General features: G+C 38.9%; 1 protein-coding gene across 1 annotated transcript in view; it reads left to right on the top strand.

The window, feature by feature from the left end:
• The window catches only part of LAMA3 (laminin subunit alpha 3), a 434,613-nt gene that overhangs the window by 245,315 nt on the left and 174,071 nt on the right, over positions 1-15,227 (top strand). Inside the window, exons 23-24 of the mRNA XM_042780249.1 lie at positions 362-515; positions 12,145-12,305. Of these exons, the coding sequence (XP_042636183.1) occupies positions 362-515; positions 12,145-12,305 (315 nt within the window). The remainder of the gene's footprint in view (positions 1-361; positions 516-12,144; positions 12,306-15,227) is intronic.

Below are 15,227 nucleotides of genomic sequence, written 5' to 3'. Positions count from 1 at the left end.
TCTGTGGCAGCAGACTGTCTTTTAAGTAAGAATTACAAAGCACTTTGCACATCATACATAGCTAGCTTGAGGATGACACCGCCCTCGAGCATGTGCAGTGCTTATGTATGCTTATGTATTATGCATCTGATGGGGGAAGAGCCTGAAACAGAAGCCAGGCCTGTGGACCTTTGTTGTTTGCATTCCCTCATGCAGATGAAAAGTTACCACTAATTCCTGTAGTTGGCACTTAATAAGAATTGTTGAAGAAGTGAGGAATGAATGAGTGAATGAACTGAATGAGGAAAAGTCCTTGGGATGCACTCTGATACTCTGTTTTATGTTCTGATTTGTCACTATTGTATTTTTCATTGTATTGAAGTTGCCTGCTTTACCAGCATTTGCCAGTGACCAGATTCCCCTGTGCCCTGGCTTGTGAAGCCAGACACTTCTTGTTGGATGGGGAGCTGAGACCCTTGGCAGCAAGGCAGCCCACACCAGCACATCCCATTATGGCGGACCTCAGTGGCAGAGAGGTGGGGCCACCTTTGGCTTTCTGTAAAGCTATTTGTGATCTCCTAGTCTGTGTCTGCTGAAAATGGTTTGGCTAGAGTTGCTTCTCAGATATAGGGAAAGTAATTTCTCTGAGGTGTTAATCACAGCTTGACTGAGTTCTCTGATTTGGCTTGTGGCTGGCCTGGGCAGTGCCCTGAGCAGCTGAGGCTGCTCTTTGAGAACACTGTCTAAGTATGGCAGGGGAATGGGCAACCTCAGAGTCCTTTCCTTTTCATTATCTGGCCTTATAAGGGGGCATTCATCTGTACCCAATTCAGGGCAAAAGCTCACTTTAAAAAGACAGATGAGACAGCCCTTTCTAAAAGGCCTCAAGAAAATACAAGCTTACCCTAAAAGGATACAACACTCACTGACTATCCTACCCCTTAGGATAAGGGATTTGTAGCCACTGAATTCCTCGAGCTAGAATCTGGAACTGCTAAGTCCAAGGCTCTTACCTCATGACTAAGAGAACGAGTTACTACAGGTCTTGGCATTGCTATCCTTCCAGGAGTTCTTTGAGCCTCCTAACCAAATTTTAGACCATACTGACTTAAGTTTTGAGTTAGAAGTACAGTATATCTATAAGAACAATAACAACACATGACTCAACACCTCAAAACAAAGACTCTGAAAAAGCTTCCTCCACTACGTTTTGATTCCTTACTTTTGACAACATTCTCTGTTTTGCACCTTTGAGGAAAATGTTCATTTAGGGGATCAAATTTGCAGAATGAAAATATATGCGGAGTCAATTCTCACTGGACATTTAAATATATACGTTTTTGTAAACTATACTTCTAACATTTTGAGGGTAGCAGCTATAGGATTTTCAGTATATTTATTAAATATAGTCTTCATTTCATTGTATTTTTTGTTACAAAATTATATATGCTGGTAGATAATATATGCATGCAGAAAAACTAAGCAATCTCTCTCCTCCATTCTAATAGTACTAGTTCACTCTGTCCCTCCATACCAATGCTGAGCACACACACACACGTGCATATACATATGTATATAGGTATAGGTGTATACATACATACATATATATGCACATACACATGTTGTTGTTGTCATCTTGGGCCATTAGGTCCATATTGACCCCATCTGTTGCAGAGTAGGGTTTTCTTGGCTGTAATCTTTACAGAAACAGGTTGCCAAATCTTTTCTCCCAGGGAGCTGCTGAGTATGTTTGAATCTCCCACCTTTCCATTACCAGCTCAGCACCACACAGGGACCTTCATCCATGAATATACTCATATGCATATGTTTGTGTGTATGCGTTTCCCAGACAACAGGGAGGAACAGTCGAGAATGGCCAAACTCCAGGAAGTGATGTTGATGATTTATCAGGAAGTTTCCTCATCTCTGATTCATCTCAGAACTACAGTGTTCAGCTACTGGGAAGGGCCCACTTTTTATATAATGCACAAGATTAAAGTCTGGGCTGTTCAGTATTATTTAACAGTCCTTTTTACTGAATGCTTATAAACCCATACTGTTGAATACAACAGCCAACAGTTTCATGTGACTATTTAAATTTAAATTAATTAAACCTAAATAAGGTTAAAAATTGAGTTCCTCAGTTGTACTAGCCATAATTCAAGTCTTTAGTAATTACATCTGGCTAGTGGCCACCCTATGGGATAGTACAGATTGTAGAATATTTTCATCATCATAGAAAGCTTTATTGAATAGAGCTGTTACAGACCATTGTACTAAAATTCAGAGACTAATGGAGTTAGTTAAGAGACCTTAAATATTATCTTATTTTCCTTGCTGTGAACTAATCCATTCTATAGTCTTTTGTTAGACATTAATTTAGCCTCTATTGAATACTTAAATTGATGAAAGGATCACTTCTTTCAGAGGTAGCCTATTCTATTATTTTTTAAAAATTATAATTATTAGAAAATCTTTTTTGTATTAATCCAAAATATGGTTCATTATAATGTTTAACTTTTGGCCATCATAAGGCCTATGATCTTGATTATATCCCTCCTGAATTTAGAGACCATCTAAAGAATAGATTTGATGCACTGAACACCAATGACTGAAAACCAGGGAAATTGTGGGATGACATCAAGAACATCATCCATGAAGAAAGCAACAGGTCATTAAAAAGACAGGAAAGGAAGAAAATGCCAAAATGAATATCAGAAGAGACTCTGAAACTTGCCCTTGAATGGAGAGTAGCTAAAGCAAATGGAAGAAATGACCAGATAAAAGAGCTGAACAAAAGATTTCAAAGAGCAGCTGGAGAAAACAAAATCAATTATTATAATGAAATGTGCAAAGACCTGGAGTTAGAATACCAAAATGGAAGAACATACTTGGCATTTCTCAACCTGAAGGAACCGAAGGAATTAAACCTTGAGTTGCAATATTGAAAGATTCTAAGGGCAATATATTGAATAATGCAGGAAGCATCAAAAGAAGATGGAAGGAATACACAGAGTCACTGTACTAAAAAGAATTGGTCAATGTTCCTCCATTTCAAGAGGTGGCATATAATCAAGAACCAGTGATACTGAAGGAAGAAGTTGAAGCTTCAGTGAAGGAATTGGTGAAAAACAAGGCTCCAGGAATTGACGGAATATCCATTGAGATGTTTCAACAAACAGATGCTGTGCTGGAGGCAGTCACTTGGAGTGGTAGTTCAGTTCATGTGTCAACTTGGCTGGGCCTGATTGAGTGGCTGGGCAGGTGGATGTAGTATTCCCCATGATGAGACTGGTAATCAACTCCACAATGGAATCTACTGGGAGCAGCTGAGTAGCTGCCTTAGGGAATGTGGTTGGTTTCCTGCATACAAGCAGAAGCCTCGGGGAGTGGTCTCTAGCCTATGGCATGCTTGGACCCTGCGTGTAGCCATGTCATTGCTCAGTAGCCTGCTATGCTGTGCCAACCTTGGGACTCACAATGGACTTAGTTAATTGCCTGCTGTGTGGTTTGGTAACATCAAGACTGTGCCTTTTTACTTGTCAGCCTTGGGGCTTCTCAGCCTCAGCAGCCAGCAGCTGTCTGAGTGAAGAAACACCTCTAGCTCCAGTGGGCCAGGAGCAGGAGGCAGAGCTGGACCCCAAGGCTGAGGGGCTTTCACCCAGCCCCTAGAGCCTGACACTTTGAACTTGGACTTAAAGCCTCCAAATTGTAAGAATAAACTCCTGTTTGTTAAGGCCATCCCATTTGTGTTATATTCTTGTCAGAGTGGCACTAGGTAACCAGAACACTTGGCTATGCCAAGAAATTTGGAAGACAGCTACCTGGCTAACTGACTAGAAGAGATCTATGATTTGTACCCATTCCAAAGAAAGGTGATCCCACAGAATGTGGAAATTATGGAACAATATCATTAATATACATGCAAGTAAAATGTTACTGAAGATAATTCAAAAACTGTTGCAGCAATATATTGACAGAGAACTTCTAGAAATGCAAGCTGGATTCAGAACAGGACATGGAATGAGGAATATCATTGCTGAGGTCAGATGGATCTTGGCTAAAAGCAAAGAACACCAGAAAGATATTTAGTTATGTTTTATTGACCATGCAAAAGCATTCGATAGTGTGGAAATTATGGATAACATTGAGAAGAATGGGAATTCTAGAACACTTAATTGTGCTCATGAGGAACCTGTACATAGACCAGGAGGCTGTTGTTCAAACAGAACAAGGGGACACTGCATGGTTTAAAATCAGGAAGGGAGTGTGTCAGGAGTATATCCTTTCACCATACTTAACTCAATTTGTATGCTGAACAAATAATCCAAGAAACTGGACTGTATGAAGAAGAACATGGCATCAGGATTGGAGGAAGGCTCATTAACAACCTGTGATATGCAAATGACACAACTTTGCTTGCTGAAAGTGAGGATGACTTTAATACTTACTGATGAAGATTAAAGACTACAGTCTGCAGTATGGATTACACTTCAATATAAAGAAAACAAAAATCCTCACAACTGGACCATTAAGCAGCATCACAATAAATGGAGAAAAGATTGAAAGTTGTCAAAGATTTAATATTACTTGGTTCTACAATCAACACCAATGGAAGCAGCAGTCAAGACATCAGACGACATATTGCACTGGGCAAATCTGTTGCAAAAGACCTCTTTTAGCTGCTGAAGAGCAAAGATGTCTCCTTGAAGACTAAGGTGCGCCTAACCCAAGCCATGGTATTTTCAGTCACCTCTTATGCATATGAGAGCTGGACAATGGATAAGGAAGACTGGAGAAGAGTTGATGCTTTTGAGTTGTGGTGTTGGTGAAGAACACTGACAGTACCATGGACTGCTACAAGAACTAACAAATCTGTCCTGGAGGAAATGCAGCCAGCATGCTTCTTGGAAGTGAAAATGGCCAGATTTCATCTCACCTACTTTGGTCATGTTGTCAGAAGGGATCATTCCCTGGAGAAGGATATCATGCTTGGTAAAGTGGAGGGTCAACAAAAAAGGGGAAGGCCCCCAACAAGATGAGTGGACCCGGTGGCTACAACAGTGGGCACAGGTATAGCAAGGATTGTGAGGCTGGCACGGGACCTGGCAGTGTTTCATTCTATGGTACATAGGGTCGCTATGAGTTGGAGATGACTCTATGGCACCTAACGACAACAATAACAAAGCCACAAAGAGTAATGTAAAATAGCCCTTGCTCCATTTTGGAAATTATGTACAGTGTAGTAGTTAAGGGGATGGCTCCAGAGTGAAGCCTGGTTTGATGTCTTAGGTCCCTAGTAATTTACTAACTAGTTAGTGGTCACCATTAACTAGCTGTGCAATCTACCTGGGCCTCATTTTACTGTTATACAAAATGGGCAAAATAATAGTAGCTACTTTAAGGGTGCAAGTATATAAGTAATCCATGTGGGGCTCTCATTGCCCTGCCTGGCATACAATGTGATGTCTTAGTAACTGTTAGACATATTCCTATTATGTTTTCTAATCAGGTCTCTAGATTGAAAGGAGGGTGACCTAGTAAATCTAGTTCATATGAAGGTTTTTTTTTTTTTTTTTTTTCCAGGCTACCGAGTCAGGGGGATTCCAAGGGCAGGAACCAAATGCATTCAGATCTTGCAGGAATCTGTGAGGAACAGAAGCATTGCATCCAGTCTCACACATAGGCCTCCTCTCTGTGTGTGTGTTTTTGCCCATTAGCCTCTCTTTCTACTAAATTGCTTCTACTGTTTACTCATAGTTGGAGTACTTGTCTCACACACCTCCCATGAAGGCTGCTTTGGTTCTATTTCTTTGTCTCCTCCTAGCTCCCACACTCACTGTCACCTGAGCCTCCCCTATTTACTGCCTCTGAGAGAGAGCGCATCTTTTTAGGTCAGACCCCTCTCATTGTACACCAGGGAAGCCTCTGTCTTTTGTAAACAAATCCATAGATAGATTTCCTAAAATTTCAATCTGATAATCTTTCTATTTTAAATGAGACTTGTGTTTGTTGTGGCTGCTGGTATATTTATGTTTATTTTTACCATCTTATTTGTTTGTTTTGCTTACTAGCTTTTCTTTTTTTTCAAGTTTCTTTCTTTCTATCTGATTGAGAGAGTTTTCTGTAGCCTCCCTCTGCTTATTTGGTAGTGTAGATTGTTTTCTGGTATTTTACTGATTACCCTTAACGATTTCGCATAGTCTTAATTACACATTTTTCTGACAAAGTCTGAAATTATTCAGCAATTTGATTTTCTTCCTAAATATTTCATAGACATTAAGATGCCTTTTTAACTTACTGTAAACCAACCTCCAACTTATTATTGTTGCTGGAACTTTATTTTTGATCTTTCTTCCCCAGCTTTCAGACAGGTGTAAATTTTCTCTCCATTCAAATACATCACGTACTCTTCCTTCTTCTTCTTTTCCTCCCTCCTTCTCCCCTTCCCTCCCTCTCTTCTCCCTGCTTTCTCTTTCTCGCTCTCAATTTTTGTATCTGTTTGTCTCTTTGTGCTGCTTTCTGGGTAAATTCATTGTGACTCTCTTTTATAATATATGCATTTCCTATTTACTACCTTCAGTTTAAAATCTATCCGGTCTATTGATTCAACTTAATATATAATTTTAATCTCAAAATTTTCTACTTGGCTCTTTTTCATATTTACTTTTCCTTGTTTCTTTTCTGCTAGGTTTTATTTCATAACTGCATGTGTTTTTTAAAAGAGATCTTACTCTTTGATTTATCTTTTTGAGTGTTCTAAATTCCTTGGAACCAGGTGTGTTTCAGAATACAGAATTTTTAAGATTTTGGAAATATAAAATGATACATATGTAACATCCCCAGAGGGGACCCAGGTACAATACCTTGTAAAATAGGTTAATATTTTTGCAGTGAAAAGCATGAGTAGACACAGGAAGGCAGATACATAAAGACTATATATATGATCTTACATTGGTTCAGGTCAGATTTTGCCACTGAATGATGACTGGTTTGGTTAGTTTAGGTTTTGTCACAAAACAAGTTATACCAAAAAAAAAAAAAAATAAAAGATTTTCTTTTCAGAGTTTGAGGATCTCAAACCGTGAACCAGTATATTTATCTTAAACTCTTTGTCAGAATATTCCATAAAATTCATTTAATCTAAAGGAAACTTACTTCTGGTTGATGATTTTGTTGCCTGTATTTCTTAACATTAGTTTTCTTTCTGTGTTTTGGAATTTTGTATGTAGGCTTAAAGGCTGATTTAGAATAACCGGTTTTTATTCTCTTTCTATACCAACCCAGCCTAGCAGTTTTAGTGTCTCAACCAGTCCACTGGATCCTTAGTCCACAGCCAGGCGTTACAGTGTGCCATCCCCGTTGTTGTGATACTAGGGACAGCACAGATTCAGGTACTCAGTCAGTGGGTAGCTTGGCTCAGTTCTTTGTCATGATCTTTGGTTTCCTAATGCCATAGGTTCTTATAAAGCCAAAATAGGTACTGATGATTCGTGACATTTTTTATTTCTTTTTCAGCTTATCATGATTTGAAGGGACCCTGTAAATGATGAGCTTTGCCTTTAAACAGTGAGCCTGATTCTGGCTGCTGTCTCATAAGGAAAATTTTTAGTTCTCTTTATTTGCATTAAGGAGCTCTGATGGCATAGTAGGAGCTCTGGGGCATAGTGCCTAAGGCATTTGACTGCTAACCAGAAGGCTGGAGGTTCAAACCTACCAGCCACTCCTTGGAAGACAGATTGGGCAATCTACTTCTGTATGATATGTCTTGGAAACCCAAAGAGGGGTTGCTATGAATGGAGATTGACTCGACAGCAGGGAGTTTGGTTTTTTTGCTTTTGGTGGTGAATAAGGCATTTGGCTGCTAACTAGGTCAGTTGTTCAAACCCACCAACCACTCCACAGAAGGAAGATGGGGCAATCTACTTCCGTAAAGATTTACAGCCTCAGAAACCCAATGGGGGTCGCTATGACTCGGAATTGACTTGATAGCAGTGAGTTTGATTTAATTTTTTTGTTTTACTTTGCATTAGCTGAACTGTCGGCCAGAATAGCCTGCTTCCAGATCTGGAGAACAATAGGCAGAATTTCAACCCCAATACCATTTTACATTTCTCTTATACTTATGTTCCATCACCTATTTGCTTTGATCCCAAATATACCTTTTTCCCTTTTTTAGCATTTTAGCCATATTGCTGTCTCTTGGAGCAAAAGGGTTATGTAACAAATGTGAATTTGCTGCTATCTGAACTGGAAATTGCCCCTCATCTTTTAAACTTGCTGAATTCTTCCCGCCTTCCTTCTGCTTCCCACACCCTTCAATTATCACTCCATAACTCTTCTCCTCTTTACAACCTAACTTCTCCAAAGAATTGTGCTCACTGTTTCTAATCTTCAGCTCCACTCAAACCTCAGCCTACTCTAGTCTGGCTTCCACCTCCTACTCCATTAAAATTGTTTTTGCCAAGTTTTCCAATGACGTCTTTGTTGCTAAATTCAATGGATGTTGTTTAGTCCTCTTCTATTTAAGTTCTCATCAGCTTTCAACATTTGTTGAACACTCCCTCCATTTTAAAACACTCTTTTCCCTTGTTTTCTTTCATTTAAGAGTGATCTAGTATTCTTCTTGCTTAAAATATTATTTGCAAGCTCATCCTCCTCTATCTAGTCATTAAATATTAAAATTTGTTGAGACTTAATCCCAGGTCTTCTCTTATTTCTCTATATTCTCTTCCTAAGCTATCTCATCTATGGTCATGACTTCAGATACCAACTACACATAGTTACCTCCCAAAGTTGTATGTCCAGTCATACCTCTCCTTTTATGTATACAGCAGTATATCTAACTTCTTTTTTGACATTATCTCTTGGATGTCTCAAATGGATGTGAAATTTCAAATGACAAATGATAGCGCTGACCTAAGTAAATGGTTCCATAATTTATCTAGTTACATAAGCCATAATTCTTAGGATTATTCATGATTTCTCCCATTTTCTCTCCATCTCAAAGACAATCCACCCCCATGTCTTACTTCCCAAACTTTAAAAAATAATATGTCATTGTGTTTTTGTTGAAAGATTACACAACAAGTTAGGTTTCCATTTGACAGTTTCCACACAAATTGATCAGTGACGTTAGTTAACGTTTTCCATATTGTGTCAACGTTCTCCTTAATTGTGTCTGGTTATTCCATTTCCAGTACTGTAGTTTCCCTGCTCCCTCCCAACCTTTTCTTGAATCTCTCCACTTCTCTCTCTTGTTTCTCCAGTCCAATACTTCCTCATCTTCCATCCTGATCTTTACAGCAGTCTCCTAATTGGCTCACCCATATTCATTCTTGCCCACTGCCTCTCCTAACTCATTCTCTACATTATAGCTAGCATTTCACTTTGATAGAAATATTTGATCCTCACTGTTCCCCCCACCCACCCTCCTACATATATGGAACACTACAATAACATCTCATTGCACCTAGGGTAGAAACCAAAATTTTTGGCATGACCTCCTCCTACCTTCCATTTTAAATCATACCTCCTCTTTCTCTGTTTCTCTACTGCTTTGGCTTACCTTCAGCCTCTCAGACTTGCTGTGTGCCCTCCTACTGTGAACTGTTTCCTCTGTCTTGAATGCTTTTCCTTCTCCTTGGGGCCTGATTATCCACTCCTCTTCCTCCAGCTCTCAACTAAGTTGTTGCTTCCTCGGGAAGGTTTCCTCTCCTTCCCACATCTCTCTGTCTGGCTAAGGTCCTCCTCTTACAAGTTTCCCTAGTACATCTTCAGAGTGTTTGTCACACTTGTAATTTTATTTAATATTTTTCTAAGTATCTAATTATTTGATTAAAGTCTATCTTAAGGGTAGAGACGATGTCTGCATTGTTTAGCACTGCATGCCCTTACATTATGGTGGATTGGTATATCAAAACAAACAAATAGACAAAAAAAAAAAACCAAAACAATTATTATTGAGTCGATTCTGACTCATGGCAACCCCATGTATGTTGAGGAGAACTGCTATGTCTGTCCCCTAAAACACTAATTAACAGATGAGGGGAGTTCTTCCATAACACTGGAAATGTCTCCTTCAGGTTGACACTGGTTCTGTTACAGTTTTCTATTTAAAAGACAAATAAATGATAATAGCAGCAAGCAGTAAAGTTCTTGTTTACTATCATTTATGTCATTTTTTCCTGAGTTTCTCAAAACTTGCTAACTTTTGCCATCCAGATACACTAAAACTCTTCCAACAATTGTTCCAAAAATCAATCTGTAGGACCCAGAGTGGGAGAGTAATAGAAATTTTTAATAGAGTGCTATTATAGAACTGGCAGCCAGTAATACTTCTGGGAGGAAACCCAATCCATCATGGATCTGTATGTGTTTTGTGGTGGGGTGAAGACAGACGAGCCCTTGTTTGGAGATCCCCAGAGGGGATGTGTTGGTAAGAATGTCTCTGTGTGGAGCAGCGTCAGAGCCATATTTCAGTCTATAACACAGAGTGAAAAAGCAGTGTGGATAATCCATACTTTTTCCCTGAGGGGAATCTTTCTATTATTTAAGTGCTAGAAAAGTTACCATGGAAAATAGCAGTTAGGTGGTTCAGAGCTGTGCAGAAGGAATACTACATATGAACTTTCTGAAGACAGGGGGTGGGAGGATGACTTTAATTAATTTTTGGTAAAGCAAGGCTGGGCTTGAGCTCATGGAATGAGGTAGGTTGAACTGCTATGGAATGTAGGTCTAATATTGGCCCAGGCATTAAATGTGCACACATGCTTGATCCAGCAATTCTACTTCTAGGAATCTACCTCACAGAAATATAAGCATAGGAATATGTATAAGGGTGACCAGGGAGTCCCTGGCTGGTGCAAATGCTTAAGTGCTTGGCTACTAACTGAAAGGTTGGAGGTTCAAATCCACCCCCAGTTGCCTCAGAAGAAAGACTTGGTGATCTACTTCTGAAAGATCTCAGCCATTGAAAACCCTGTGAAGCACAGTTCTACTGTGACACACTTGGGGTTGCCATGAGTTGGGATCAACTCAACAGAAACTAGTTTTTTGGTTATGCTGTGTTATGTGCTGTAGGGAAAATTAGAGACAACCTAAGTGTCCATCAATAAGTTATTTTACATTGATACTATTAAATACTAGGCAGCCATTGGAAAGATGAAGTATATCTATAGGTACTGATACAGATACATGAAATACTGTTGGGTGAAAAAGCAAGCTGTGGCAAAAAGCAATGATCATCTTTATAGTAGTCAGTGTTTGGATAGTTGTTATTGTGTGCCAAATATAGTTGTAAAAGATCTACATGTATTAATTCATTTAATCCTCCTAACAATCTTAAGAGGAGAGTACTACTGTTACCTTCATTTTATACTGAGGAATGTAAGACGTTAAGTGACTTGCTCAAGGCCACACAGTTGGAGGCAGTCTGATTCCAGAATCCAAGTCCCAACCAGTTGGCTGTATCAGGGGTTGGTACATTTTTCTGTAAAGGGCCAGAGAGTAAATATGTTTGGCTTTGTGAGTCCTGTGGTCTGTTGCATCTACTCAACTCTGCTGTTATGGTACAAGCGCATCCATACTTGCCTACTGTGATCATAGTTTGTTTGTTTTTTTTACATGTATGTACTTGTGCACATTCAGCTTAGCAGATGGTTTGGAAGCATGAGGACCAGGCTTTTAACATCATGGGAGTAGATGTGTGTGTCATTTTTGTATTATTTGCATCCATGTATTTTAAATTTCTTTTTAAATTAAAGAACAGCAAAGAGCCTCAAGGCACATTTTCATTTCTCTTACCTCACATTGATAATTCTTTTTTAGTTCATGTATTGGAGTGTCTTTTGCTTGATAAACAAGTAGCTAAGATACGCCTGGGTAGAAGGTATAGAAACCCCCATAAGTGGGATTGCCAGATTTGGAAAATAAAAACAGAGAATGCCCTATTAAATTTGAATTCCACATAAGCAATAAATAAGTTAATGATGCCTTCTATATTTATCTGGCAACCATATCTATGAGGCCATATTCTTTAGCATAATAGTATTTAAGAAAACTTTCTGGATGCCATCTCAGCTCTATTTACATCACTGCATGTATAAAAGTGGCCAGTGTGTTTTTCATCTGGATGATGGTATATCTACATGCATTCTCTGACAGGTGGAGCTGCAGCTACGGCTGCGTGTCCCACAGGTAGGCCACTACGTGGTTGTGGTTGAGTATGCTACGGACGTTGACCAACTGTTTGTGGTTGATGTGGATGTGAAGAGCCCTGGGTCTGTCGCAGCAGGCCAGGTGAATATCTACAGCTGCAGATACAGGTAATTGGTCCCACCCCAAGGGAGTCATCTGTCTCTGAACCTTTAGGAACTTTGCTTTAGGAATGCTAGTGTTTATTTGGGATGTTGGATTGGAAAATTCTTTCCTTTTTGAGGCAGATGTTGAAAACCAGCAGGTAACCAGTCATACTTTCCAGCATCCATCCCCAGTGAGGAGACTGGGTACACAACCTTTTTATTTTATCCCTGTCACTCCTAGGTGGTGGTAATGAACTCAGTGCTTTCACCTCAAAGTCTGTGTATAGTGTGTGGTGCCTGAATAAGGTAAAAGGCTCTTCACAATAATGCTAGAAGGTATATACTTATCTTTCTGTAGAGGCTACCTACTCTTCGCAACTGGGGATAATGTTTGATGAAAAAATATTGTCAAAGGATTTTAAAATTTGTCCAGATGAAATTCTTCTCTTCCAACAACTCTGACAAAGGTTTATTAAAAATTGTTTCCTTTGTATAATATTTCAAGGTATATGCAAATGTTCAGAACATGTTTTAATTAGAGAATCAATGCAACAAATATTTACACATGAAATTCGCTATATAGTTACATGTCAGAAGAAGTCAGAATCCTTTAAGAGCAAGAACTGCAGTGAACCCACCCAGTTCTTGACTAAGGCCATGAACATTTTGTTACCTCTACTCTCGTATTAAACAATTCTGATGATGTAGTGTTTGAGGCATTTGACTGCTAACCAAAATGTCAGCGGTTTGAACCCACTAGCTGCTCTGCTGTACAGAAGATGAGGCAGTCTGCTTCCATAAAAATTTACAACCTTGGAAACCCAATGGGGGTGACTATAAGTCAGAATCAACTCAGTGGCAGTGAGTTTGGCTCTTGGTTTGGTTTTCCCTCTTTGTTGAATTTTGTCAAACCCATAGTAGTTGGACATTTTTCCTTTGTGCAAATAAAAGAACTTATCAAATGAGTTACTTTTAGTAGCTGATATTGGAAACTTTTATGAGACTTGATAAAATGCTTATTGAATTAACACCATGCCTTCAATACCCCTCTAAAAAGCAGCTGTGAAAGCCTGTTCTCCGTGGTGATGATGAAGAAACTAAGGAATGTAATTGCATTTGTATTTTTAATAGTGACACTGTTTGGGCCCAAAAGAATTCCCAGAATGTTCTGTCATTTTCTAGAAATATTAGTTGAATTGATAAGTGACATCAACAACTGCTAGACTGTCCACTCCCAGATGAGTAAGCCACTGTGCCACCTGAGTTCTGGGGACTTGGCTATAGGTTGGGGCAGGGGTCCTCATCGTTTCTGCCTGGGCTTCTGTGTACAGATTCCATCAAAGCCCATCTTTCATCCTACTGTCTAACTCTGTCCACATTCCAGATTGCTTGGCTTGATCCCTATTCAAGGAAGAAAAGTTGGTATTCCAGGCAGCTGCCTGAATCATCTCAGAAGAGGCTCCTAGAAAATCTATGCTGAAAGGAGGAGTGATCTTAAGACCAAAAAAGAGAAGGGCCATCCTTTCAGGATTTCACAAGCTTTATTTCATGAGGTTTTTCTGAATGGAGTTGTTGGGGGAAAACTGTCTGATAATTCTGCAGATCATTTTGTCTCTGGATATGACAACACCAAACTTCCCCTTTAGGAGTCTCAGATGTAAAGCCAAGACAGTATTGTATCAGACCAGGAATCACTTTTATTGTACTTAACCAATCCCAGTAGTGCCCATTATGTTTTTTTTTCCATTTGGCTAAAATATCTCCTTTTTCTTTAGGTTGCACGTGATGTGAAAAAGTGAAAATGAACAGGCTAGAAGTATTTGGAGCCAAAAATATGGTGCATTTAGAAAATACTTATCCCATGAAAGCCCATTCCAAGTGACAGGCCATTTAAACATTGCAGTATCTATTGCTGAGCTTTGAGCCTTTTCAAGAATTTCTCAAGAATTTTGACTCTTTTGTTAAAAAGCAGTATCCCAGCAAAATAGTAGTAGTACTAATAGCAATACCATTTTTTTTTTTTAAACAGTGCAGTTGATAAATCAAGTCTGCTTTCTGTAAGAGAGGTGATTATTAATAATTAAATTAATCAGTCTGTTTTTTAGTAAGGAGCTCTGGTGGCATAGTGCCTAAGGCATTTGACTGCTAACCAGAAGGCTGGTGGTACAAATCCACCAGCCACTCCTCAGAAGAAAGATTGGACAATCTACTTCCATAGTGATACTGCCTTGGAAACCGAAGGAGGGGTCGCTATGAGTCAGATCCAACTCGACGGCAGTGAGTTTGGTTTTGGTTTTATTTTTCAGTAAGAATTTAATCTAGGATAAGTATAAAACTAAATCTAAGGGAATAATTTAATATATTTAACTTCCATAATTATACTAGAATACAAAATGAATATGTTTTAAGCAACACACACACACACACACACATTAAAGGGAAAAGAAAATGGCTGTATGTTGAGTTTCTAATATATGCCACAAAGTCGCTTGGTTCTTTCTTTATGCTTTTTCTCATTTGAATCTTCACAAAGAAGTCATGAATAAATTATTTCAAATATTTACTAGAGATGGTCATTTTATTTTAATATGTCACTGGTTCCAAATATAGATATTTACAGATAGAAAAGTTGCCTACAGAGTATGAAGTCAGAAACATGACTTAAAAATACTTTTATAGGTTTATTATTAGAGTTGCATTCTTTGATTCAAAACTCTGACTTTTTAAATATTCTTAAACACACTGTATTTTTACTTGATTATTTAAAAACAACAACAACAAAAAAAAAACCCACCAAACCAAACTCACTGCCATTGAGTCGAATCTGACTCATAGTGATCCCTCCTTGGATTTCTGAGGAGGCATCACTAGGGAAGTAGATTGCCCAAGAAAATAACACTGCTAGGAATGAGGAAGACAGAATGAGGAGGAACTGACAATGGTTTC

The sequence above is a fragment of the Orycteropus afer genome, unplaced genomic scaffold (assembly GCF_000298275.1).
Source record: "Orycteropus afer afer isolate SDZICR_OR568_19922 unplaced genomic scaffold, OryAfe1.0 scaffold00030, whole genome shotgun sequence".
In the NCBI taxonomy this organism is placed as follows: Eukaryota; Metazoa; Chordata; class Mammalia; order Tubulidentata; family Orycteropodidae; genus Orycteropus; species Orycteropus afer.
This window is presented reverse-complemented; position numbering and strand designations above follow the sequence as displayed.